The sequence below is a fragment of the Poecilia latipinna genome, unplaced genomic scaffold (genome assembly GCF_001443285.1).
Source record: "Poecilia latipinna isolate Pla-1442-1.1 unplaced genomic scaffold, P_latipinna-1.0 Scaffold2420, whole genome shotgun sequence".
In the NCBI taxonomy this organism is placed as follows: Eukaryota; Metazoa; Chordata; class Actinopteri; order Cyprinodontiformes; family Poeciliidae; genus Poecilia; species Poecilia latipinna.
The window spans coordinates 64,370-89,437 of NW_015115036.1; the positions used below are offsets into that span (position 1 = coordinate 64,370).

Below are 25,068 nucleotides of genomic sequence, written 5' to 3' on the forward strand. Positions count from 1 at the left end.
GCAGGTCACAAGCGGTGCGTTTGGTTTTCGTCTTCTTCTTTTTTTTCTTCAAAACACTTCATTTGTATTTTCTTACAAAGACAAATTAAAAGACAAACTGAGATCAGCACTAAATTAAACAATAGTTTACAAACAAACAGTAGCAAATGAAATTATTAATAAAAAATAAACTTTAAAGATGCAGCAATGTTATTTGTTCTTAACTTTAATGGAAATTTAGTAAGAAAATCTACTAGTGCGCCATCTTGTGGCCCGAATCCAGAATGCTCAGCCAGGAAATGGCAACTCTCGCGATACTTCATATTTTTACTACAGTTTCAAGTCCAAACTCAAAGCTAGCGGACAAGTTTGTTATCATCTTCAAAACAACTTTTAAACCCGGTAAGTAATTAAAATCAGCATTCATAACTGTCAGATTGTAACATTTTGAACATTTAACGTCATGCAAAATGGGTTTCTATCAGATCTAGGCCGGTTCGGGATGAGGTTTCCTGGTTTTGACAACAAATTAACTATTAACAGCGGCTGTATCTGTCACGAGTAGAAAGTCAGTTTATTACATTTTGGTTAAAATCTCTGATAGTTTAGTAAATATAACACCTTTAAATGTTGATGTGTGCATCAACATTTGTAACACGGTAATGCAGGAGTTTTACTTTGGGTTTGTTCTGAAAGTGGTTCAAAGGTTTAGAAAACTTTTTTCCATTTATTTAAATGGGACAAAAATATAATAAACAGGTGCATATTTTAAAAAGGACTCACCATTGATCCATTTCAGTTGGCAGATATTGTTCAAAATGTCTTGCAATGTTTTTAACTTATATTTTTTACAGCTTGCAGAAAATTATAATCAGGAATCAGGAATCATTTTGTTTGTTCCTTTAGTAAAAAATTATCAATGTGAACATTTTTATAAACATTTGAAACAAAAACGTATAATTTTACTTATAAGGAGACATTTTTCCTTTGTTATAGTGAAATATTCTGTCAGTGGAATTTGTCAGTTTTGTCAATATTAAGGAAATATTGACTTAAAAGAAGCTCCTTTATCTTTCTGAAGGTTATTTGTTAGTTTTGTCTTATTTTAAGATATTTGGAGTAGAAACTAGACTAAACTTTGTGTTTTTGCCGTGTATGAAAGTGAGGAACTTCTCTTTCTCTCTATTTTATGTAAATACGTATTTATGCAGACTTCTCTGTTTCTTTAGGAAACAATGAGGCCTGTGATGATGGTGGAGCGGTGAGGAAGATGAGGGCGAACCTTCATCAGCTGATGTTCGGCTGAAACATCTGGAAACGGCGCTGCAGGTCGGCCATGAAGGAAAAACACGTTCTACTTTATTCTGATCTATTCAGCTACTTATTCATTTTAGTCTGATTACATTGTTATATCTAATATGACTGAACTTTATTCTTAATCAATCCAATTTATTTAATTTGCATCTATTGTTTTAGTTTCATTTCTAATCTAATGTGATTTATTGATTCAAACTGTTATTTCCTATTAAGTTTTGATTTTTGTTATTTCTGTATGATTGTATTGATTTTAATTTGTGATTTTCTCTCTTCTTTTTATTTTTGTCTTTATTGATTCACAAGGAAGCAAATTTTACAAAATGTAATACTTTAGAAGTTAATGGCAGAGCGGTGTAATGAATAATACACAGGGAAAGATTGCAATGTTCGAAATATAGAATAGAATAATGTAAAAGAAAGGAAAATAAATAAATAAATAAAAATGTAACATTAATAATGTAATTTTCTTTATTATACAGTTTTTTTAATACTGACTGAATTAATGTCTTTTAAACCTTCCTCTAAAGCAGGGGTGGGCACCTCCAGGCCTCGAGGGCCGGTCTCCTGCAACTTTTAGATGCAGCTCTACTTCAACACACCTGAGTCAAATAATGAGGTCGTTAGCAGGACTCTGGAGAACCTGACTGCACTTAGGAGGTGATTCAGTTATTGGATTCATGTGTGTTGGACCAAGGAGACATCTAAGAGTTGCAGGACACCGGCCCTCGAGGACCAGGATTGCCCACCCCTGCTCTAAAGTCTGACATGTTTCTGTCAAATTTAATAAAAATGGCCATTTTTAAAATCTGTAAACACTAAGGAGCGACAAATATACAAAAAAACAAATGAATAAAAATTGTATTGGTCTATTTTTGCTGGATAAATCTGCTCCAGGCTCTGATTCTCAGCGGATTGTCCAGATTTACTTCATATTCTCATTTAATGGTAAATAAAGTTGAAATCTTCTCTGTTCTGGTCAACAAACCAGGAAGTTATTTTTAGTTCTGTTTGTCAGATTCATAGAATCAAAAGTTTCTGATCGGATGAGGAAAGAAATGTTTTATTGTTGCTGTAATTTCCCTTTAATTTTCCTTTTCTTTTCCATCTCATCTGTTTTCATCCTCTGACTCAGTCCAGCCCGACTTCCTGGAAAATCCCGTCTGCCTGAAACGAATCGGCTTCCTGAATAAAAGACCAGATTAATTCAAACAAAAGCAAAACTCTGAACTCTAATCCAGCTTGACGTTTGTCTCTGAACTGTCTTTACAGGCTGGAGAGCCGGTGGAGAGATGTAATGTCAGGAAGCTTCCAGAAGATGGCAGAGTTCTGATTGTGAGTGAATAAAACAGAACCAGAGGAACCGGGTTTACCAGAACCACTGAGCTGGAAGCAGAAACATGACAAAATAAATCTATTCTACTTTTTTCTAGCTAATTCTAAATTAAACATGGAAATTTTACTAAAACAAAACAACCTGATGTTCGTATGAACTGTAGCATTCTCATACGCTCATCATTTAAATAAAAAATATTTATTCTCAGCAACAAGAACAGGAAATGGGTTACACCTCTTTATTTACGTGAGTAAATAAGGTGAGTGGTGAGAGTGTTTTCCAGCCATATAGAGACATTTTATAACAAAGTCAAATAACTGTGTTGCTTTCAGTTGTTAAAAAAAATGCTAAATATATCTGAGGTGGCTTAAAAGAAGTTTAACTTCCTGATTTAAAGACTTGAAATTGGGCCTCTGTCTCTTTAAGAAGCTCCTGCTCTTTCTGAAGCTCCGCCTCCGGGAAGTCATCCCAGCATGGCTCCTCTATTAACCCTTTAACATTTTTACCAGAGAAGCAGCTCCTGTAATGAGCTCAGCAGTTCCACCAGGTGTTTGCTAATTGCTGCTGGCTAGTCTGAAGGAGCTGAGTGGATTAACTGATCAAATTATCATTTATTATATAAAAAATTACACCATCAGATGGACGACAATATAAAATTAAGTGGCAATTTTGGTATTTCAAGGTCAAAAATGACAATAATTCATATAAGTAACAAAAAATAACACCATGCTTAAGAAAATTTTTGCAAATCAGTTTCTTTAAATAAAAAACTTCTAAAACTGCAGGTGTGAGTCTGTGGTTAATATTTGGTTAAAACATGTTTGTTTTTCATTCATTGGGTAGAAAATTCAGAAATTTTACTCAAATAAGAGAAGAGATACTTCATAGTACAGAGTAGTAAAAATACTCCTAAACGCTATTCAAATAAATGTAACTGAGTAAATGTGACTAGTTACTGCCGAACTCTGCATTTCAGTAACTTCATCTCCATGTTTACATTAAATCTTAATGGTGACACAATAATTAGAAAAACCATCCAAACATTTTAAATAAATGTAACTAAATATAATCTGAGGCAGATTAAATTACGGTTTTCCTGTTTGATTTTAGGAGCGCTGATCGTCCCGCCATCATGGATTCGTTGAGGCGAGGATTCGCCAACCTGCGGACGCTGATGGACAGCCACGCTGCGGCGCCACACAGCGAGCAGAATAACAACCTGGAAAATCCTGCAGCTGATCGTAAGTTTCTGTTTTCGTCTCGCCTCCATTTTTCAACATCTGATGACTGAAATATTTCCCAACTTTCTTTGTAAAACTACAGAGCCCCCTAGTGGACATAGTGAATTTAGTTTTTTGCATTTCCTTGCTGTAAATGAGCAAATACACTTTATTCCGGTCTATTTTGTATGCAAACATCTATTTAAAATTGTACACATACTTTTAAAGAGCCTCATTGAAAATATATTTATACCTTTTTAACTCTTTGGTGCTTAAAACATGATTGATTGAAAATTCATCTATTACTCCGTGTTTGTTTATGTGAGATGAAAATGTCTCTTTACTAAACATTCAGGCTGCTAACAAATAAAACATGCCATCAGAACTGTTAGAAGACTTTATGAAGCACCTGAAAAACGCTAAATCTGTGAAGTAAATTAAAGTTTGCTGAGTTTAAACCTGATGTCATGTCGTTCTTTAACCACAAGGCGGCGCCCTGACTGGTGCCTCCTCGTCTCAGCAGTTCCTTCATGTTGGTACGTCCACAGATTCATGATTTTATCTTCTTTTTACTTCATTTAAATCAGATCAAGAACAAAACAAACTTCCTTTTTCTTTTCCTGCTGTTAGCTTTTGGCATCTCTGCCAATTTTATATTCGTCTTATTAGTTTTACTAAACTTAATTTTGTTTCTATTTTGTCATTTATCTGCCTGTGATGTTTGTTGTGAAGCGATTTGGTCAACTGAGGCTGTTGCAAATGTGCCTTATAAATAAACTTTGACTTGACTTAACTTCTCTTTTCGTAAAAAATAAAAACAGAGTGTCAAGTCACGGTTGCCGCAGCAACCAGAGTCAAAATACACGTTTCTACAGTCGACCCCTACGACGTCAGGAAGCTCTGCAGCACTCAGATAGTCAAGGTACACACACACGCACACACACATTCCTGTATGTTTTAGGCTTTAAAATGAACGTGATTAAAATCTCGTTGGCTTGCCGTATTTTCAGAGGTCAGAGGACGGCGAGTTTCGAGCGTCGATTTGCTGCAGCATCGACCCCAAGCTGCAGCATCACAGCAGGATGGAAGTCAGAGTTTACAGAGAGGATGATTTAAGGTCACACTCCTCAGTAAGTGTGTGTGTGTGTGTTTTACTAAGGCTGTGTGTTTGTGTGTATGTAAGAGGATTAATGATGAGGATGTGTAAAACCAGCACAAACTGACTGATTTCTCTCTAAATTAATCTCCAACACACACATACACGCAGACACACTCCCACACACACGCACGCACGCACGCACACACACACACACACACACCCATTGGATTGATGGATGGATGGGTGGATGTGTAAATCGGAGAACAAGCTGAGTTAATTTCCGTTTTTCAGCTCCGTTTCTCCTGCCAGGACCTTTTCTAATCTCCAAATATTTTCCCATGATGCACCTGGGGGGGCGTGTTTTTTTTTTTAATCCCTCCGGCTACGACGAAATGGGAAGAGGAGGAAAAAGTGAGAGAGTGAGGAGGAGAAACAGCTGATTTTTCAGCAGAAGTCGTTCTGGTTTTTGTCTGGATTTGTGGAAACTTCTTCTTTGTTTTTAATTTTTACCGATTAATCTGAAGGATTAATCTTTTAACTCCTCCGTCGCTCCGCTGCTGTTTGACTTTAACAGTAAAACTGTCAGTCAAACTGATGGTGCAGGTAGGAAGCAGAAATCTGAAATGAGCTCCAGCTTTATATTTCTGCTGTGAAGCCGTTTTTATTTGGCTTTTAGATCCTAATCTCTTAATCTCAAACTGATATTTTTGAACAGAAACTGAAAATAAACCAACATAATGGATCAAAATTAAGTCAGAAACAAACAGCAGCAGCAGAACAACTGCTTTCTACTACATAATGTTTAAAAAATTGACAAATTTAGACGATTTTTCCAACTCGCAGCTGGAGGATCGATTCATTTATTTATTATTCTACATCCAGCAGCTCTAGTTACTCTAGCTCTTTACCTTTAAACTCCTGAAAATAAAACGTTCTGAAGATGCAGCGAGCGGTGATGGCCTGTGCCGACTGCTTATGTCCTCCGAGAGATGACGGCTCCCCTGCTGGACAGGTAGGGGATTACACGGCGGAAACAAACAACATGGAGGCGCGTTTGAGGTGCTGAAATACCAAGACTGAAAAATACCCAACATGTAAAGTTATGAATGTGATTGAATTAGAGCTGAAATGATTAATCGTGAATATTTGTGATTAATTGTGATTAATCCCAACTCTGGATGTGTGTAAAAATATTCAGATAAATCCAAATTAATGTGAAATTCATCCACATATTGAGTGAAAACCTGATCAGGATTGAGTTCTTTTCGAAGTCGTCGTCTTTAAATTAACCTTTAGCCACACTTAAATGAACAAACAGCCGTTGAAGAAGTAGGTGATGATGAATGTTTGATGTTCAGATGTGAGTTTCTCTCGCTGTTTGATGATTAAAGTTCGCTGGACGCAGGGAGGAAGTGCGCAGAGGCGTTAGTCTGTAAACCACAAGCAGAGCTCAGCTCTGCGTCTCACACGGCTCCTTCATCTCTCTGTTCACTCGTTCAGCTGTGAAACATTTTTATTTATGTTCATGTGGTAAGGAGTTAGCTGAAGGCCACACAAACGCCGGTTCAGGCTTTGGTTACCATGCCAACCAGGGATTGGGACGTGTCTGACTTTAACGACACGGATAATCCCTTCCAGTTTGAAAACATCCACCATGATTTTGGGTTTTTACTCCAGCAGAAGGAAGGAGATCCATTGTTTCCATGAGCTGATTTTAAGTCTGATCAGCGTCCAAACTCTGACCTGTTATGCTTCAGGTTAAGGCTTTGTGCTTCACAAAACATGCTCACAAATTCATTCTCAGATCATGAGGTTTCAGTCGGGTCAGCTGTTTCAGTGCGCTGTCACTTTAAATCCAGGTCAGCTGATGGCCACCAGCAGCAACATGTGCAGTTAAACATCTTGTTGCAAATGTGAGCTAAAAATCGGGAGGTTTTTGAAACGGCTCGTTTTCCAGACACCAAAAACATTAACTGAAAGAGCTTGTGTTGATTTTCAGAAACAGCCGACGTACAAAAATGTGCAAAAAGTGAATTCTGCAAAATAGATCCTCTTTAACTGTAGAGAGAAGTTTAGAACAAAAAGCATCAGATAGTCACAGATTTAGTGGGAACTGTAACGTTTCACCTGTGTTTTTATGATCCAAATGTTTTCCACTTTATCTAATTAAACTGGTTTCCTGTTTATTTAAAATCGACTCTCTAATCCTGGATGGTTCTCTTTAGGAACCTGCTCCAGAAATTACATATTAAACTGCAGTTAATGTATAATTTCCCTGCCCCAAATCACACTTTTACTTACAAATTTATAATATTTATTAAAATATTTTTTAGTCCTTGTCTACTTGATGCTTCCTGTGATCAATGTTTGTGTAAAATCCACTATAAAATTATTCATTGACCTTGTCGATTTACACTGCAAAAACACAAAATTTGACCAAATTTTCTTGTCTAGTTTCTGTTGCAAATATATTAGTGCACAAGAAATTAAATGAAACTAACTTGTAAGTGACTTTTTAGCAAGAAATATAAGCTTGTTTTAAGTAAATACTTCTTTAAAATTGATGAATAGGTGCTATTTCCTTTGGTAGATTATTTCATTTACAACACAGGAAAATATCAAATAAATCTGCTAGTGAAACTAGAACTTTTCCCTCAATATTAAGGAATTATTTACTCTAAAAAAGCTCCTATATTTTACTGAAAAGTTACTTGTACATTAGTCTAATTTCATGTGTGCTAAGATATTTGCTCTAGAATCTAAAGTTTCTTGTTGATGTGATATTAATTTGGCCCGTTTGTCTCGTTTCCCCTGCAGACGGAGTTTGTTTTGAATGAAACGTGAAGCGGTGTTTAGCACCCAGCTGTGGCGTCCAGCGTGTGTCGTGTTTCTAGGTTTGATGAGGATTAACTCGTAATCCCGAAAGCCTCTTGTTTGGCCGGGAACTCATTGAGAAACATCGGCTGGCGTGTCGCTGCACGCCGGCTTTTTGTTGCACCAACGCCAGCGAGGAAATGAGGCAACGGTTTGGATTTCTTTAGCATGCGGTAACAGCGCTGCAGGGAATTTTTAAAAGTTTGCAAGACTCTCTGAACGCGTCAGTCGGATCCAGGCTTGTTCTTTTACTGATCAGTTAAAAACCTGAAGAGCTGAAAGGAAATTAAACTGCAACATTTTTCTAAATACTGTCTGACAAACTGGAACGTTTAGAGAAGAAAAAGTTGGAATAAATGAATAAAAAACTATGTTGAATCAGTTTTATCCTTAAGTTTGAGGTGAACAGGTTCAGGAGGGAACCAGAGTCTGAGGGGATTCACTGCAAAACACAACATTTTACCAAACTTATTTGTTTAGGTTCTAGTGTGAATATCTTAGTTCACTTGAAATAAGACAAAAATAACTTACAAGTAACTTTTGAGAAAGAAATAGGAGCTTGTTTTAAGTCAGTAATTCTTGAATATTTATTTAAAATCAACTAGTTTTGTTGGCAGATTTGTTCACTTATGACAAGGGAAAAATGTCTGTATTTCTATGTTTTTTTAACCTGTATTTTTTTTAACTGTATTGAGGTTTTCTCTGGGCAGGTGGGAAATATTTGGTCTCTTTTCTTCCTGAATCTTATTGTTTGGGTTTGTATGTTGTGACCTTCAGTTTTGTTTTTGAGTCCCTGATCGCTGAAATTTTCTAAAATGATCCATAATTGTGAGTTTATTGCAGATTTTCTGCTAAAATGATCAAAAACATTGGGTTTAAGCGATGCTAACTCATACCTGCAGGTGCAGCGCTAATTTATTGTCTGTTTTGTAAATTTTCAGTTTACATCTGTTGAAGTTTGGATTATTGACTCATGCTCTTATTTTGAAGTGTCCTGCATGCTTTCTGACCGAAGCGTTGCCGTGGCTATTTAGCCAAAATTAGCAGCAGAGCTAGCAAAACTCAACAACAATAAAATGGAAACTCTGAGTGAAAGTTGTTACAAAAAGGTGTGCAGTAACAAGTGTGAACCTGTTGAGGGCGATATACTATGTTGTGACACATGATGGGCATCAACATTGTTAGATTAAATGCTTTAGCATTAGCTTCCATTAAATACCTGTTGGTTTAAACTTTAGCATTAGTGGAACTGATGTTTGATCAGCGTTTGCATTAGCTTCCATTAAATACTATGTTGGTATAGCACCTTAGCGATATTAGAACTGATGTTTATTTAAATGTTTTAGGGTTAGCATAGCTAACATTTTAGCTCATGGTGCCAAAGATGTTTCCTAACCAAAGTCTTTGAGATTCTCCACTGGGAACAAGTTGGACTTGTTAGTAACACAAGAAAAAGTAGCATGTCGTTAGCTTGTGCTAAACCCAAATGAATGTAAAAACATTAATCTGAAAACCAAAACCAACATCTTTCTTCATTTTTAGCAATCAGAGCCAAAGTCTTCCTCTTTAGCTCTTCTCCTTTGTGTTTGATAAAGTATCTTAATCTCAGGTTATGACGACTTTCATAAACCTTTTCTGGGACTTTTCTCTGCTTCCCTTCACTTCAGTGTTGTGATTTTCTGTCGCCTGATTTCAGAGCTTTAATCCCCTGAGCTGCTGATTATCCTCACAGCAGCTCAGTGACTTCAGCTGTGGGGAGTTTGGACTTTGCTCGACTCTTTTATTAAAGATGGCCGTCGGTTTGTGGTGCGGCTCTATAAATGATGCAGACGTGCTGCATATAGAGGCTGAGTCCTCAACAGGACCAAAATAGTCGTAAAAATGCTGAAATCTGCCATCAACTTCATCTAAATGTGAATTATTTTTCTAAAAAGAGTTTTTTCTTCAATAGTTCTGTGTATTTTTCTTCTTTTTGCTGTTTCAGCCGTTAGTCTCTTGCTCAAAGCAAAATAAAAGTGACATTCTGCTAGAAGATTGCTCTGCTCTTATCAAAGGTCCTGTTGGACATAATGTGAGTCTTTAACAGCGATGGTAATATTTTATTCTTTCTGCATCAAACGATCATCTGGGATTATAATTTCGATTCCCTACCGGCGCCCCCTACGGGCCAGGCTATTAAAAGCTGAATTAATCAGAAAATAGGCCAAGCTGTCAGTTTCACTTCCAGGAATCCAGCAGGTCAGGTGAATAAATCCTGATCAGACAGAGCAGCGCAGCGCAGAGTGAGATTAGCTGATGGTTTTGGGTCATTCCTCTGATAATAAAGTTGATTCACTGTGACTCTGATGGAAACGAGGTAAATATGGCGTCCAGCAGCCTGGCGACCAAACTATTAATGATACTCTGTTACTTTCCAATGCCATCATGTCTTCTTTTGACTCTAAAACAAACAGCAGAGGTGCAGTAAAATGACTGAAGCTTATACACCTTTAGACATATTTTATCATTAATGTTGGAAAACTTTGTTTTTTTTCTCTGTCTTTCAGAGAAGCTGTTTGGGTTTCACATCGTTCTCCATCAGAGATCTCCTCCGGTCCAAAGAGCCTCGCTGCTCCCTGAAGCTCAGGTAAACTTTACATTTCACCGCTGATGTCATGTTGATTCACTGCAAAAACACTCTTATGTGTTGTTTCTGTTGTTTTGTTTATTTATTTTGGATATTTAAAACATCTTCCAGTTAAATGTTCATTTGAATTAAAGGTTTATTGACCTTTGAGAAAGTGTCATTGCGTTAACATTATATTAGTTGAAAATTTTATCAAAACAGCAACATTACTGTTCATAGAAGTAACTTCTAGGACAATTTATCACCCAGAAACATCAAAAAACATCAAAACTGCAATTAAAGTGATAAAAAGCCTGAAATCTCTTCATCTGATCGGCTGTGAAACATCTCTGAACTTTCTAAGCTGGCTTAAAGTGGAGCGACATTCAATCTCTCCGCTCTCGTTTCTTGTGAAAAACGCTTTTGTAGTCAATGAGGTTCTTCTTAAACAGCCTGTAGATAGGGGTCCAGCTACCTGCCTGCTGATTGGCTGTTGCTCGGATACCTTTACCCAGAAGAGGAAGTGAGATGGGGCAGCGTGTGTCTCCGCCTCCAGACCCAGTAGAGGAAAAAGTCTCTTCCTGTTTTGGCATCAAATCACCTTCAGAGAAGAAGAGAGGAGCCTGAATGCTCACACATGCCGCAGTGCAGGTTTGCAGTTTGCTTGTGGTTTTCCTTCGCAGGCTGGTTTTTACTCTTATTTGTTTAGGGTTGAGATGATGTCCGTCCAGAAACGTCCAGTACGATGTCACTTCCTGCAGGTGACAGTCCAGGTTGACGTCTGAATCTGACTCACTACTGGATCTGTTTTGATGTAGATTTACTGTTTTTGGGTCGCATGAATATCAACAAAACATAAAGTAGAGATAGCTAACTGCTAACAGTTGAATCTAGAGGTTTAATTCATGTTTTCTTCACAGTTTGAAGTTAAATCAGACCAAACTTCTCCTGTTTTAGTTCAGCTGGAGTTATTTTGTTTGCTAAAAGCCACAATAATAAGAGAATATGTCAGAGATGTATTTATTGATGTTTACACAGAGTTATTACCGTCTCTTTAAAGGGGATCTATTGTGTAAAATTCACATTTTAAATGTTTTTACGCTTCCATTTTGGATCCTAGACGTTGTTGAAATGGAAAATTATCCATGTCAAATTTGTTCATTTGATGGACACTCTGCAGTTACCTAGCAACCCTACCCCTGTTACCTAGCAACCTAAGCAGAGCTCCAGTATGTTTGTTCTGCTGGTTTCATGCGTTGTACAATGGCTGCTGGAAAAGACAAGTGTTTTGTTGTTGACTTACCATCCAGAAACCACTTCCTGCATTCTTGTTGGTTGTGCAGGAGGCTCAACTTATGCTTTTCAAAGATGTGCTGTTGTTTAATTGCAAATGGGTTCCTAGCCATTTTTCATGTGTAAATGTTGAGTTGGGAGGCGTACTTGCAGCAGATTACTTGGATTTAAAGGGACAAGACACCCTAAAATATCTGAAAATGCAGACGTGTTCAGACTAAAATCCCATTGTTTAGGAATGATTTTGTGCAGAAGATGTCATGAACATGTTTTGTTTAGGCCATAGGCCTATCCTAACCTGTTCAAGGAAGCATCATTCCTCACCTTTAAGCAATGAGGGAAAGCCCAGATGATGATGTCATGGCTTTAGAAACTTCTGACAGGTTTAGCAAATGGAAATAATTTAGATGATTCTATTAGGATTTATCTTAAAACAAGAGAAGTTTGTTCTGATTTGACCTCAGACTGTGAGGAAGGGGTATGTAAACTTCTGGTTTCACCCTAGAAAACCATTGATTACATATATTAGTATAAAGTGCTGCTATAAATCCATATTTAGCTCTCTTTGCTCGTTCTTTGCTGCCATTGTTTGTTGCTTTCAGCTGTGACTCTGACCTTTAGAGATCGACCAATCAGTTGTTTAGAAATCTGTCAGCTGATTATTTCCCTTTATCGACTTCAGCAGGTCGAAAACTGGAAGATCTGCAGCTTTTTTTTAAAGTAGATTAAAAAAAGAGGCTCCTCGTATGAAAGCTATTAACTGGACAATTTATCTCAAACTATTGTTACTGTGTTTTGCAACAATTATTTGTTGCAGCACAAAAAGTTTTAATATGTCAAGAAGTAGTAAAGTTATTAAGAGACTGCATTTATTTACACTTTTCTCTTTTTAACATTGATATCAAAACTTTCAGCCGTGATTTCCTCACATCTTGCAGTTTATAGTCTCCAGTTTTCACTTTGGTAGGAATCTGGTCATGATTAGAGGAAAATGATTTGATTCAGATATGAGGACAATCTTATGGTTTCTTCCAAACTCTGTCAAGTTATGATGGAGGTTATTATTGTTAGTTAAAACTGATGAAATGGTGAAACCGTAACTAAATAAAAACACTAATTAATGGGAAAGAACTACAACTAACTGGATCCAAATTGTGGGTTCATAAAATACTAAAACTATACATATAACATCCTTCGTTTTTGTGTTTAAGAATATATTTATTAGCCTTTTGCTGACGTGAAATTGGTCTGAGTTTTTCACAAACTGCTGATCTACTGTGATTTTCTCTGTCAGCCGTCTCGGGTTTACAGAGAACGGTCAGAAAAAGAGAAAATATCCAGGGAGCCTCAGTTCTGCCGTGTTGATGCCAGAGGTCAAAGGTCAATGGCCAGACTGACAAAAGGTCAAGATGAAATAAAACTAAACTTTAAAGAAAAATACAAACTATTAAAACCCTGGTTAGACAATCTGTTTCCGGTCTGATGGAGGCCATTTTGTTGGACTGGTTGCGACCCGGAGTCGGAGGCAGAACCGCCGGGTCTCACATGTCAGTCCTCGTATTCCTGACCTGGTTTTAGTTCCCTTTGTTTTGGATATTTACCTTCTGGTCGATGTTTTCTTGCTTGGTTTTTGGTTTCCTGGCGTGTTTGATGCGTCTGCGGTGAACAAAGTGGCGTCATCACAGATCCTTCCTCCAGCAGATTTACATCCCTGATGGGTTTGGTCTAGTTTATTGTCTCTTACTGTAAATGGTTTGTTGTTTTTGTGCACAAATTCACATTTTGATTTTTTTTTTTTACTCCACTGCACATTCCTTTGGATTGGAGTTTGGTGTTTTTAATAGTTTTTATATCTTAGTTTCGCCCGAACTGTGCAGTATGTTATTCTTAATTCTATTTTTATACAGTATATTTGTGATCATTTACATGTTTGGATTTTCTGTCACTTTGTTGCTTTTACACCTGAATTTCCCTTTTGTGGGACAATAAATTATTATTTTTATTCTTTTCTATTCATCGAGTGTTTTTGTGTTTATTTTTATCAATCATATTTTTCTCCTAAATGGTTTCCTCTTGTTGCCGTTTTTTTTTTCTTTTACATTTTTCCTGTTTTATTCTATTTAGTTAGGATTATTCTAGTTATTTTGGTTCCAAAATTCATCCCACCATCTTTTTGTTTTTTTCAGCTTATTTTTTATTCGGTTTCATTTATTTAACTGGGTTAAACTCACATTGGTACGACCTACAAATTTAAAAAAATAAATAAATTTAGACCATTTTTCACATTGTATATTTCTTGTTTTGTTTCTTGTGGTAGTGTTTTGTTTGGTTTTGTTAACTTTGCCTGGGGTGAAGCACATTCACACCAGTGGGTCTTATTTTCACCTGGCCGCCTCCTTCAGCAGTGTCTTCTGTCTGCTTGTCTTCGCTGCAGGACGATGGACGGCGTGGACGAGGTCGGGGACGTGACGGTTTCCCGCCTGCAGCTGGAGGAAGAGACGGAGGATAAATCTGCAGAAAACAAGGTGGAGGAAGAGAACTGTTTGTTCTCTCAGCAGAGAGGTCTCACTCTGACACTTCTTTGTGGTTTCCTCTCTGGCATGTTTAGACTTCAGCTTGTTATGTGGGTGATGAGTCAGGTGGAGATTAAAGGTGTTAGTGCATAGCTTTTATATAGAACATGACATTTATATATTTGTTAAAACTGCCATCAAACAGATAAACTGTGAAAACATTGATCCCCACCTCCTCCCTGAGCTGCTGCTGCTGTCTGAATAAATGCATAAAAACAACCAATCAGAGCCAGGAGGCTGGTCTTAGTGCTGTCAGTCAGCCTCACGTATGCGCTGCTAAATGTGCTAATAGCGGAGAAACAACTTACTGTTGTAAATTGTTTTCACAGATTATCTGTTTTATGCCATAATGTCACGACAAAGAGACATTTTCAACAAATATGTAAAAAATGTTTTTTATAAAACTTTCATTCTGCAGCTTTAAAGAAAACTCATCAGGTAATTTTGCACATTTTTTCTTCCATTTGGTTTTCTACTGCTCCTAAAAACAGTCCAAGCCCTTAAAAAACATATAACCATATTTTTGGCAATATGTTAATGTTTTTTAGTGTCTGGAAAATTACCCATTTCAAAAACCTCCTGCTTGTTGAATTGCATTTGACTGGCACTCTGTTGTTACCTAGCAACCCCAGCAGAGTTCTGCTCGTTACCTAGCAACCAAAGCTGAGCTCCAGCACATTTGGTCAGCTGGTTTTACTGCTGTATGCGCTGCACAATGGCTGCTGGAAAAGACAAGTAATTAGTTGTTGATTTACCATCCAGAAACCACCTGCTGCGTCCCTGTTGGTTGTGCAGGAGACTCCACTTCTGCTTTTCAAAGATGTACGGTTGCATAATTGCGCATCTGTTTAGCATGTGAGTGTGAACGTTGAGCTTGGTGGCGCAACCAGCAGCAGATTATTATTAAAGTGAGAGGAGGCCCTAAAACATTAACATCTCATTATCTAAGAGTGATTTTGTATTAGAAATGTGATGAACAGGTTTTGTTTAGGCCATAGATCTAGAAGAAGAGTGTTTTCTCTCCATTTCGCCTCCACTCAGGCCTGATCGTCTCTTCTCTCCCTCCAGAGCGCCGTGCTGTGTGACGCTCTGCACGGCTCCGTCCAGGACAAAGAAAACAGTCCGATGATGCGAGCAGGTGAGGCTCCGGCCGGCGGCCATGTTTCTGCCCGACCCTCCGTCCTCCAACAGGTGTGTGTCTGTGCAGCCTTGTGCTCCCAGGTGTGTAAGCTGTACAGGTTTCAGACGGAGGACCACAGGTGGCTGCTGGTCCGGGAGCAGATGTCAGAGACGCCGCTGTCCTTCTCCTTACCCAAACAGCTGCTGAGCGCGCTCATCAGGGAGCACACCGACAGGTACACGAAGGGTTAATGAGATGAGTTTATAGTTATTTATAAATAAAGTCTATTATGGGATGTTTTGGTGAAACTGCTCTGGTTTATCTATTTTATTTCGATGAATTTAAGACTTTAAGCCAGAAGCAGGAACATGTGGGATTTTCTCATCTACATAAGACAAAACTTTTAACCCGATACATCGGAGTTTGTTTTAAGTCAATAATTATTGAATATTGATTGATCGATGTGCCTCGTTAAGTTTCAGTCGACTGAATTAAAACAACCAGAGTTTGATTTTGTTGCTCAGGGTCGAGGAGGTCAATGCTCTGGGTGACCTTTCACCTCACTGGGACGGCCTCCGCCATGACGCCGTCGCCCACTCCCACCAGCTGATCGGCTGCTACCAGCAAACGCAGGCGGAGATTCACCGCCTCTCCAGTGAGATCACAGTGACATCATCAACGATGACTCGGCCCGGCCTTCCTCACCTCACTCTCCCTCCTCTTCCTCCTCCAGCGGCGTCGTGCTTCAAGGCGAGCAGCAGCAAATCGGACCGACACCTGCAGTTCATCCCCACCAACCTGCACTGCCAGAGGATGGAGGTGACCGACCCCGGCAGCTCAGGTAGCGCACAGCGCCCCCTACAGGTGTTTTCCTCTCTTCCTGTTTCCTCGAGGTGTTTTCCTCTCTTCCCGTTTCCTCCTGGTGTTTTCCTCTCTTCCAGGTGTTTGGTATGAGGTCGTCACGTTCGGAGCGCCGGCCGATCACCACCAGGCTTTTAAACATGGAGGACTGAAGCGGCTGCTCAGCAAGCACACAGACCACACACACAGGTGACCCTTGACCTCAGATTCAAAGCTAGAAATACTTGGTGTGACTTTCTGTTTTTGCAGTGCTGGAGACGCCATCAGTATAAATATCACAGCAGCTGCTTCAGTTTCAGAGAAAATGATGAAACATAAAACAATTTGGATATTTTTGTTCCTTGCAAACCTTTTAGAAATATTCTAAATATAAATATTATTATAATTTCCGAATATTGATTAAAAGATTAACGTTTTAGTTCCACTGACTGAAGTAGAACATTTACTAAAATTAGCTGCTACTTCTATCTAAAATGTTACTTATCTGTTAGTTTTGTCTTATTCTAAGTGCACTAAGATATTTGTACTAGAAATACTTTGTAAAATTTAGATTTTTTTGTAGTTCAAGTGTTTTATTTTGATACCGACATGATAGAATAGAATTTCAGAGAAAAGCTGAGCTGTTTTTGTGTAAACCTCATAGTTCAGTTTGTGTTGGAGTTGTTTCTCACGTTCCTTCTCCTTCAGCTCGGCGCCGTTTTCCCGTGACGAGTTGTGCAGAGCGAAGCGGCTGCTGGCCGCCGCCTCCCAGCTGCAGCCCCTGATCTTCGGCCTGGCGGAGCAGCTGCTCTCCGTCTCCATGGAGGTCGATCCGAACCGCCTGCAGGACGTCCTGGACGACCTCAGGGAGCAGGTGAGAGAAACACACACACACAGCTAACAGGAAGGCAGATGAATCTGACGCGCTGCTTCCCTCCCTGCAGACGTCGCTGTTCATCCAGGCGCTGAACGACGATCTGGTGAAAGTCGCCCTGCAGGACATGAGCAGCAGGACCTGCAGCAGCACCCACCTGCACAGCAACGGGTTGCTATGTGAGGTCTCCCCCGGCGACCAGGAGGGGGCGCCGCGGCCGCAGGACGACAAGGAGAACAGAGAGGATGAGTGGGCAAGTTGGAGGAGAGGGGGACGAGGTTGCCAGGTCTGACAGTTTCCAGCAAAAACACAACATTAAACAAAAAGTCCAAATTAATGTAATGAAACTAATATAACACTAGATAGAGTCATGTATGAACGAACGAATGAAGAACAATAAAAGAAATGAACAAATGAACGAACAATTGAAGGAAGGAACGAGCAAACAAACAAATGAAGAAGGAATAAAAGAAGGAGCAAATAAAAGTTTGATGCTTTTCTGCCACACAATGACAACTGTTTTATGAAAAGCATCCCAAATTTTAGCAACCCGTCAAAATCTGTTCATTTTTCCAGCCCAAAGTTCAAAAGCAGCGGAGACTTTCCCAACCTGGCAACCCGGTGTGTGGTAGTTTCTGCAGCCGTTGGTTGTGTAAACGTGTGTGTTTGTGTAGGACAGAACGTGGGTGAACATCGGCAAGAGTCTGGACTGCATCACCGACATGGTGGAGCGGCTGCAGGAGCGACAGCGCCACCTGCAGGAGCAACAGGAGTCCACAAAGTCCCAACACACAAGTCGGACAGAAAGAGGCAAATGTCAGTTTGTCCTTCAATTAGAAAAGAGCTCAATTTTTTTGTTTCTGTAGATTTTTTTTTATCATTTTAATCTTGATAACTCCTTTCACATCTCATGTTACTTTACAAAATAAAAACATAATTAACAAAAGACAAAATACCTGAATGAATGTAACAATAAAGAGTCATTTTTGGGACCATTTATGTAGAATTTTTTTGCACATCATAATCTCTATCAATTTAGTTATTTTGTTTTTTAAGCAGGTAGAATCTATTTATGTTAGTTTAGAACCAAAACCTATAATTATTTTTATTTATTTATAATTTCTTTATTACTTTGGTAACTTTTGTACGAACCATTAATTTAAAGAGATGAAGAAAACAAAGGGGGGCATCGTGGAAATGTTTTTATTTTTGTTTGTTAAATGTCCAGTGTGACAATGGGAAGTTTATTCAATTATTATTTTTTTGTTTTGTTTATTTGATTCTTTTACAGCTTAAAAAAAAAAAAATTGAATAAAAAAGGGAGTAGTTCCAGGAAAAAAAATCTTGTATGGTCTTCACCTTCTCCCAAAAGTTAATTCACTGTAAAATAAACATCTTTATATAAAGATAATAATAAAGAGAAAATCTTAAAGTTTACATGTGAGTTGTAAGAAATTATCAGTTTTTATTTCTTTATACATTTGCTAGAAGTGAACTTTTTTGTTTCTGGAGCTTAGAAACAATAAATTAAAAGTAAAATGTTCAGAGGAAGTTTCTCTGCTCTCTTCCTGCAGCCTCTCCTTCCTCCTTCTCCTCCTCCTCCTCCTCCTGGCAGGAGCAGCTGCTCCCCCTGGTGGTGACGCTCAGAGACTGCGTGCGGGAGGCGGTAACCACGGCCCGAGCTGCCATGACCTTTGTTGTCCTGCAGGGGGCGGTGGCTGCGACTGTCGCTCAGGGTCCAACGCAGATCGTCCAGCGGCGCCACGCTGTCTTCAGTCAGGGGGTGAGGAAGAAACTCAGGCCCTGTCGGCCATTTTATCCTGAAGACATTTTGTCGTTTGGAGATCAGAAACAATCAGTTTTTTTAAACCGACTTCCAGCTGTTATGTTTCCATAGTGACATATTTTATACAATGACATCACAGCTCCATGTTTCTCTCCGTCCTTCAAGCGTCTCGCTCTCTTAAATAGCAAACATGGCGCCGTTTGGTCTTCTTTGTGTCGTTCTCTGGCTGTGTTACAGCGCCACCAAGTGGCCCGGCAGAACAACTGCATCATTTTCTGTGGTTCTGTATTCTGACGAACATTTTTCTTAATTGTTTGCAAAAAAAATACTGATATCGTCTCAGTGTGTACAAGTCTCTGTTTCCTTCTTTATTTTATTTAGTAATTTTGTTTAAATAAAACACTGTAGATAATCTACAAATATATATAGAAAAGAAGAAAAAAGTGTTTTTAAAATAACACCAGAATAATTTTATACGTTTTTATGTTGCTTTAATGTTGGATTACGGTCAGGTTTGTCATCATCGTCTCTTCAGGTTCTTGTTCCATATGAATAAAAATGTAACTTCCTGTTTTATTGTAAAGTTCGTCTCTGTTTGTCTCCCAGCTCTCAGCGATTGTTTGTGGGTTTATGCTGAAACTGTTTGGAGGTTTGGAGGATCCAGAGTTTCTGCAGCAGCTTCTGTCTGTGGGGATCCTGGCCCAGTTTGAAGGCCTGCTCAGCACCTACGGTACGACGGCGACCAAAACAGTCAGCTCAACTTTTTTATTTAACAGGATGACAAAAAGGCTCTTTGAGGCAGCAACAAATAAAACACAAATAATCCTGAATATTCAGAAAAGATTTCTGTCTCTGGTTCGTTCTTCAGTGCTTTTCATCAATATTAAGGAAACTGAAGCTCTTATTGCTGAAAAGTTACTTATGAATTAGTTTTATTTTAAGTGTATTATTTTCACTAGAAACTGGACTGAAATTACTTGATAAGACTTTTTGTGTTTTTGCAGTGTGTTGCAGGTAAATTTGGGAAACTTACCTTAAATGCTGTAATCTTGGTGTGTGAATCGTTTGCGGCTGCAGGTGAGGAGGTGGGGATGCTGGAGGACATGGAGGTGGGCGTGGCCGACCTGAGCAGCCTGGCGTTCGCCGTCACCGAGGCCCAATCCGAGCGACCCGACGACCTGCAGCCGACGCTCACCGGAGCATGGTGAGCGCTCACACACACACACACACGCACACACGCATACACACACACACACACACACACAGAGCAGCCTCATCTCGGGTCATTTCTCCTCCAGGGGCGGTTTCGTGGTCGAGGTGCCGCTTCCCTCTGAAAGCTTCAGGTCGCTCCCTGAGGAGCTGAAGGCCGGCCGTCTGATCCGAGTCGAGCCGGTTCTGTTCAACATCGGGATCAACCAGCACCAGAGTCTGGCTGAGAGGTACAAACACAAAAACAACATCTGGGAGTTAAAACCGCCTCATTTTTTCATCCAGCGTTTTCCTTTTATTTGAATTTCAGGTTAAAACATGTTTGTTTTTCGTTCAGTGACCTTAGAGAATCCAGACATTTTACTCAAGTTAGAGTATAAATACTTCATAATAAAATTACTCAAGTAAAGCAAAAAGTATAGCATAGGAAAAATACTCCTAAAAGTACGTTTTCAAAAATGTGACTGAAGTAAACGTAACTACTTACTACCCAACTCTGATTACTACCATTACCTGATTGCAATTGATCTACCCACCTCTGTGTAATACTAAGATAAGTGTCAGTGATTTACTGCAGTACTTGCTGCTAAACTAGCTTAGCTAATGTAGCTTCTGTCTGCTAGCTAAAACGTGTATCCTGTGTTTGTTGCTACATGAACTTACTCTGCCAGTCACCAGAACCTCGTTGTTCACACAAAAAGTTCGTACGTTCTTTAAAAAGCCGTTTAAATAAATGGATCTCAGGTGAAGCTCCTCCATGTTGTTCGAATTGGTAATAAACTTTATCGTAGTATCAGATCAGACACATATTTTCCTTCTCTGTCCCGACAGCAGCCGTTTTGTTCTTGTATCTTCCTCTCACACATGGATCCAGAGTTTCCACATATTATCTCTCTGTTGGTCTTGGAGCCATCGGTCGCTAAGCGCTGCGCTCGCCTACCAAGATGGCGCGGTTCACTTCCTGTTCAGACGTGTGGGCCCTGTGTATGAAGAGTTATTTTCTGTTGTTTTCAGGTTTGGAGACAGCTCTCTTCAGGAAAGAGTGAACCAGCAGAGCTGTGAGCGTCTGAAAGCTTACTGTAACAAGCTGAGAGAAAAACTTCCTAACATGGGTGAGACTGAGGCGCCGCCAGGTTTTTGTTTCATCTCTTTAAAGAACTTTAAAATAAAATCTCACAATTTTTTTAATCCCAGTTTGTTTCCTTTAAAAAAGTTTGAAATGACAGAAAAAAACATTTTTTATTTCAATTATTGTTTATTTGAATTGACCTGATTTCAAAATAAAAGCTGTGAAACTCATTTGTCAAACAAGATGGCCGCCGTGGGCCAAGGAACGCATTAGTGAAAAAAAAATCCAGATTTTCCAAAAATGTTATCTTCAAAACCGAAAGTTTGGTTAATTTATAGAATCGATAGAATCAGCCTTATTCCTTTATTATCTCTGAGTAGAAACGAGGTAATATAATAATAATGATATTAATTTTGGGACGTTTAGAGGTAAATCATTGGTCCTGAACTGAAGCGGCTCTTTCTCTCCCTCAGCTGGTATCCAGTCTCTATCAGACCTGCTGTCGTCTCTTGATCGCAGTATGGAGTCCAAGAAGAGGAAAAACGTGGAGGTTTTGTGGCTCGCAGCTTCAGTAAGTCGCTCTGCAGGTTGACTTCGTTACCGTCAGAACTGAAAGGTTCGGGATAGAGCTGAAATAAACAGAGAAATACATGTTTATAATGCTAAAACAGAAAGTGAACTTTCTTCAGTTCAAGGTAGACTTACCTTGTTTAAAAATTAATTAATGAAATGAAGTTTTTTTTTCTTTTTTTTACCGTTTTTAAACAAGGTAAATATTAAAACACCACCGCTCAACTCTAGTTTAGTGTTTTAGAAGATTTTTACTTACAATAGGGCTTTAATTAGTTAATAAAACAAGGAATTTATTAAACAAAGACAAAATCAACTGGTAGTTTATGTGAATAAAATCACAGGGAGAACTGTTTGGATTTAGTTTCCTTCAGTCTTTAATTCCAGTTTAAAGTAGAATAAATGTGACTGAGTAACTCTGGAGCCTCTGAGTTTGAATATCAGTAAACAACATCATCTGCATGGAAGTGGGAACTTTTTGACCCATATTGTAACTTTAAATAGTGAAAAGTGTTGGCACCAATACTGAGCCCTGAGGGACACCATTTGTGACATTTTAAAAAACAAATTAAAATAAAATAAATAATCAGAAGATTTCCAAAACAACAACCGAGTTTTAACTCTCCAACTTTGCTCCATTTTTGTTTACGTTTCGTTAAGAAGGAAGTTGTGCTCATTGTTTTCTTCAGAGGTTTTTGTGTCGTTTCCTTCAGTGATTCTTGCTACAGCGCCCCCACAGGTGAGGAGGGGAACTGGTTTTTCAACTAGTTTTGGTTGGTTTGCAGTGAGAAAACAAACTGCAGCAACTAAAAATGTAGCAAATGTTGCCCCTTTGTTCCCCAGTAGAACTGAGTCTATTGAACTATCAGGTTCAAAAACAGCCTCAGAGACGGATGAAGGTTGAGTTACTGATAATCTTCTCCATGTTTCTTTGCGTGCAGGTGTGTCGTAAAGTAAACGGCGTGCGACTGACGAGCTGTAAGAGCGCGAAGGATCGCACGGCGATGTCTGTGACGCTGGAGCAGTGTTCGATCCTCAGAGAGCAGCACACACTCAGCCAGCAGCAGTTCAGCTCTGCTCTGGACAACATGAGGAGGTGTGTGTGTGTGTGTGTGTGTTTTCACTCTCAGCTGTTTCTTATTCTGCTCGTCTTCTTCTGAGGCTGCGTTCACACCAGTCCTGTTCAGTAGGACGTTGCGCTCTGTGTCGTTTCCTTCAGTGGTTCTTGGTGCAGCGCCCCCACAGGCGAGGAGGGGAACAGCTTTTCCATTTAATTTGGTTTGTTTGACTCAGTTTGGTGTGAAGTGAATCGCAGCAGCTGACAATGTAACAAATGTTGGTATTTTTGTTTTTAATGAACCGATTTTACTATCAGGTGTGAAAACATCCTCAGTTTCTGCATCTTTATTTCTCATCTTTTACCTTCATTTTCAGTTCTTTCTTTTAATTTCCTTCCTTGTCTTTCTGTTTTTTCTCTCTTCCACTCCCTCCTGCTCCACTCACGCTGCCCCCTGCAGGTCTCGTCTGTCCTGGGGGCAGATGCTGGGCTGCTATGCCCACTCTGGGTTCTCTGTCTCTGGGTTTGACCCGGCAGAGTGTCCCTCTGGCCTCCAGAGCCCCTGGATCCAGATGTGCTTTCATTCCAGAAGACACTTTTACCCAGTGGCCTTCCTCCTGGTGACCTCTCACCTCCTGGTTCTCTGGCTCATATTCAGCTTGGTGATCCTGCTGGCAAAGTACCAGTAAACAAGACTGGGAGCACTGGGAAGCAGGGATGATATTGTTCTCCTAGGTTTGTCCACAATGGGAGAACGTAAATGAGACCAAACTTATTGATTTGTTAAAGGATGAAAAAGACGATGTCTGTGTTTTAGGAGAGATGGAGAAGCAGTCAGCCTCAACTTATTACCATCCACATGTACAAACATCAGTCAGTTTGAATTTGTTTTACAAAAAGCAAAAATGTTTGAGTTTTTAGTACAATAGATTACTGATTTTTCAATTTAATCTGATGTTTATTTGTTAAGATTCAGCTTCTGACTTGTCCAAATCTTTTCCTACGTTTCCTCATCTCTGCCTGTTAATTTATCGACGCTTGGTTATCGTTTTATTTCTGACAGCTTCGTTTTTTATGTTGAGTTTTGCTGCCACCAAGTGGCCAAATTGAATTTCAACACTGCAAAAACAAAATTTTACCAAGTGTTTTTCATCCAGTTTCTGGAGCAAATGTCTCACTGCACTTAAAAAAAGAGAGAAAAATGACTTATAAATAACTTAAGTGATGTATATGAACTTGTTTTGTTCCATTGGTAGATAAATTCACTCATAACATTTTTCCTATGTTATAAGTGAAATAATCTGCCAGTGGAACAAGCACTTTTTCTGCAATATTAATGAATTATTGACTTTAAACAAGCTCCTGTAAATTGTTGCAAAGTTGCTTATAACTTTAGTTTTGTCTTACTTTACGTGTATTAGATCAAAAATACTTGGTAACATTTTTTGTGTGTTTTATTGTAGCCTACAGACTGTATGTGCAGGTCGCCTCTGTTCTTGTAGGACCATAGGTCTAGTCAAAGTAAAATCTTATCTCCACCAGAGGAGGATGTGTTTTATACAGGATGTTGTCGCCTGATTGCTGATCTGTGTTTCCATATGTGTGCAGGGACGGCTGCAGGACGGAGAACGTCCAGAAGAACATCGGCACCAGGAAGTTCGCCTTCAGCAGCGTTCAGCTCCTCACTTTCCCCAAACTCTACAGACCTCCAGACGGCAGCTACGGATAAACGCTTCCTGTTTATACTCTTATTTATGCCCAAAGATAGTTTATTTTTCCATGTGAAGTGTGTTTGCTGGTTAATGTTTGCACATTGTGTTTCTGTGTGAATGAGGGCCATGTTGGCTGTTCACTGTGTTTACAGGTGTTTGAATTACAAACATGTTTCTGCAATAAATGACTGAACTCTTGACTCTGATTCCAAACAATTATTCTGACAGTAAATGACCTGAAAGGCCTGAAATTCACTGCTGGATTGGATAATGGATTTCCACAACTCTAGTCTTAGAGTGAAAAATTCTCTGAAATAATTTCAGCCATGTTTGGCCATCGGGCTGTTAGGAAAGTTTCTCAGCTGCCGGGTTTTATCCAGTCTGGTGTTACACTTAAAATAAGACAAAACTAACTTATACAAAACTTTTCAGCAAAATATATTAGCTTGTTTTAAGTCAGTAATTCATTAATATTGATGAAAATGTAATAGTTCCACTGATAGATTACTTCACTTATAACAAGGGGAGAATGTCTTGT

General features: G+C 39.0%; 1 protein-coding gene across 4 annotated transcripts; it reads left to right on the top strand.

The window, feature by feature from the left end:
• The first annotated feature begins 288 nt into the window (after positions 1-288).
• Positions 289-24,730, top strand: LOC106937719 (type II inositol 3,4-bisphosphate 4-phosphatase-like). 4 transcript variants are annotated; one of them, XM_015019365.1, is made up of 25 exons: positions 289-381; positions 1,209-1,308; positions 2,566-2,628; positions 3,740-3,870; positions 4,338-4,385; positions 4,671-4,771; positions 4,860-4,979; positions 10,369-10,448; positions 14,155-14,245; positions 15,362-15,431; positions 15,501-15,648; positions 15,938-16,068; positions 16,147-16,254; positions 16,355-16,463; positions 16,962-17,127; positions 17,198-17,380; positions 17,802-17,943; positions 18,702-18,910; positions 19,520-19,643; positions 19,991-20,117; positions 20,212-20,352; positions 21,137-21,234; positions 21,665-21,762; positions 22,703-22,857; positions 24,427-24,730. In XM_015019365.1, exons 4-25 carry the CDS (start codon positions 3,762-3,764, stop codon positions 24,545-24,547), a joined length of 2,679 nt encoding a protein of 892 aa, XP_014874851.1. In that variant the 5' UTR covers positions 289-381; positions 1,209-1,308; positions 2,566-2,628; positions 3,740-3,761; the 3' UTR covers positions 24,548-24,730. The 4 variants fall into 4 exon arrangements, with proteins under 4 accessions (XP_014874851.1, XP_014874852.1, XP_014874854.1 ...); XM_015019366.1 differs by having other exon boundaries at positions 17,802-17,922; XM_015019368.1 differs by lacking the exons at positions 289-381; positions 1,209-1,308; positions 2,566-2,628; ... (3 more) ...; positions 4,860-4,979; positions 24,427-24,730 and adding exons at positions 5,208-5,960; positions 23,279-24,420.
• Positions 24,731-25,068: the final 338 nt, after the last annotated feature.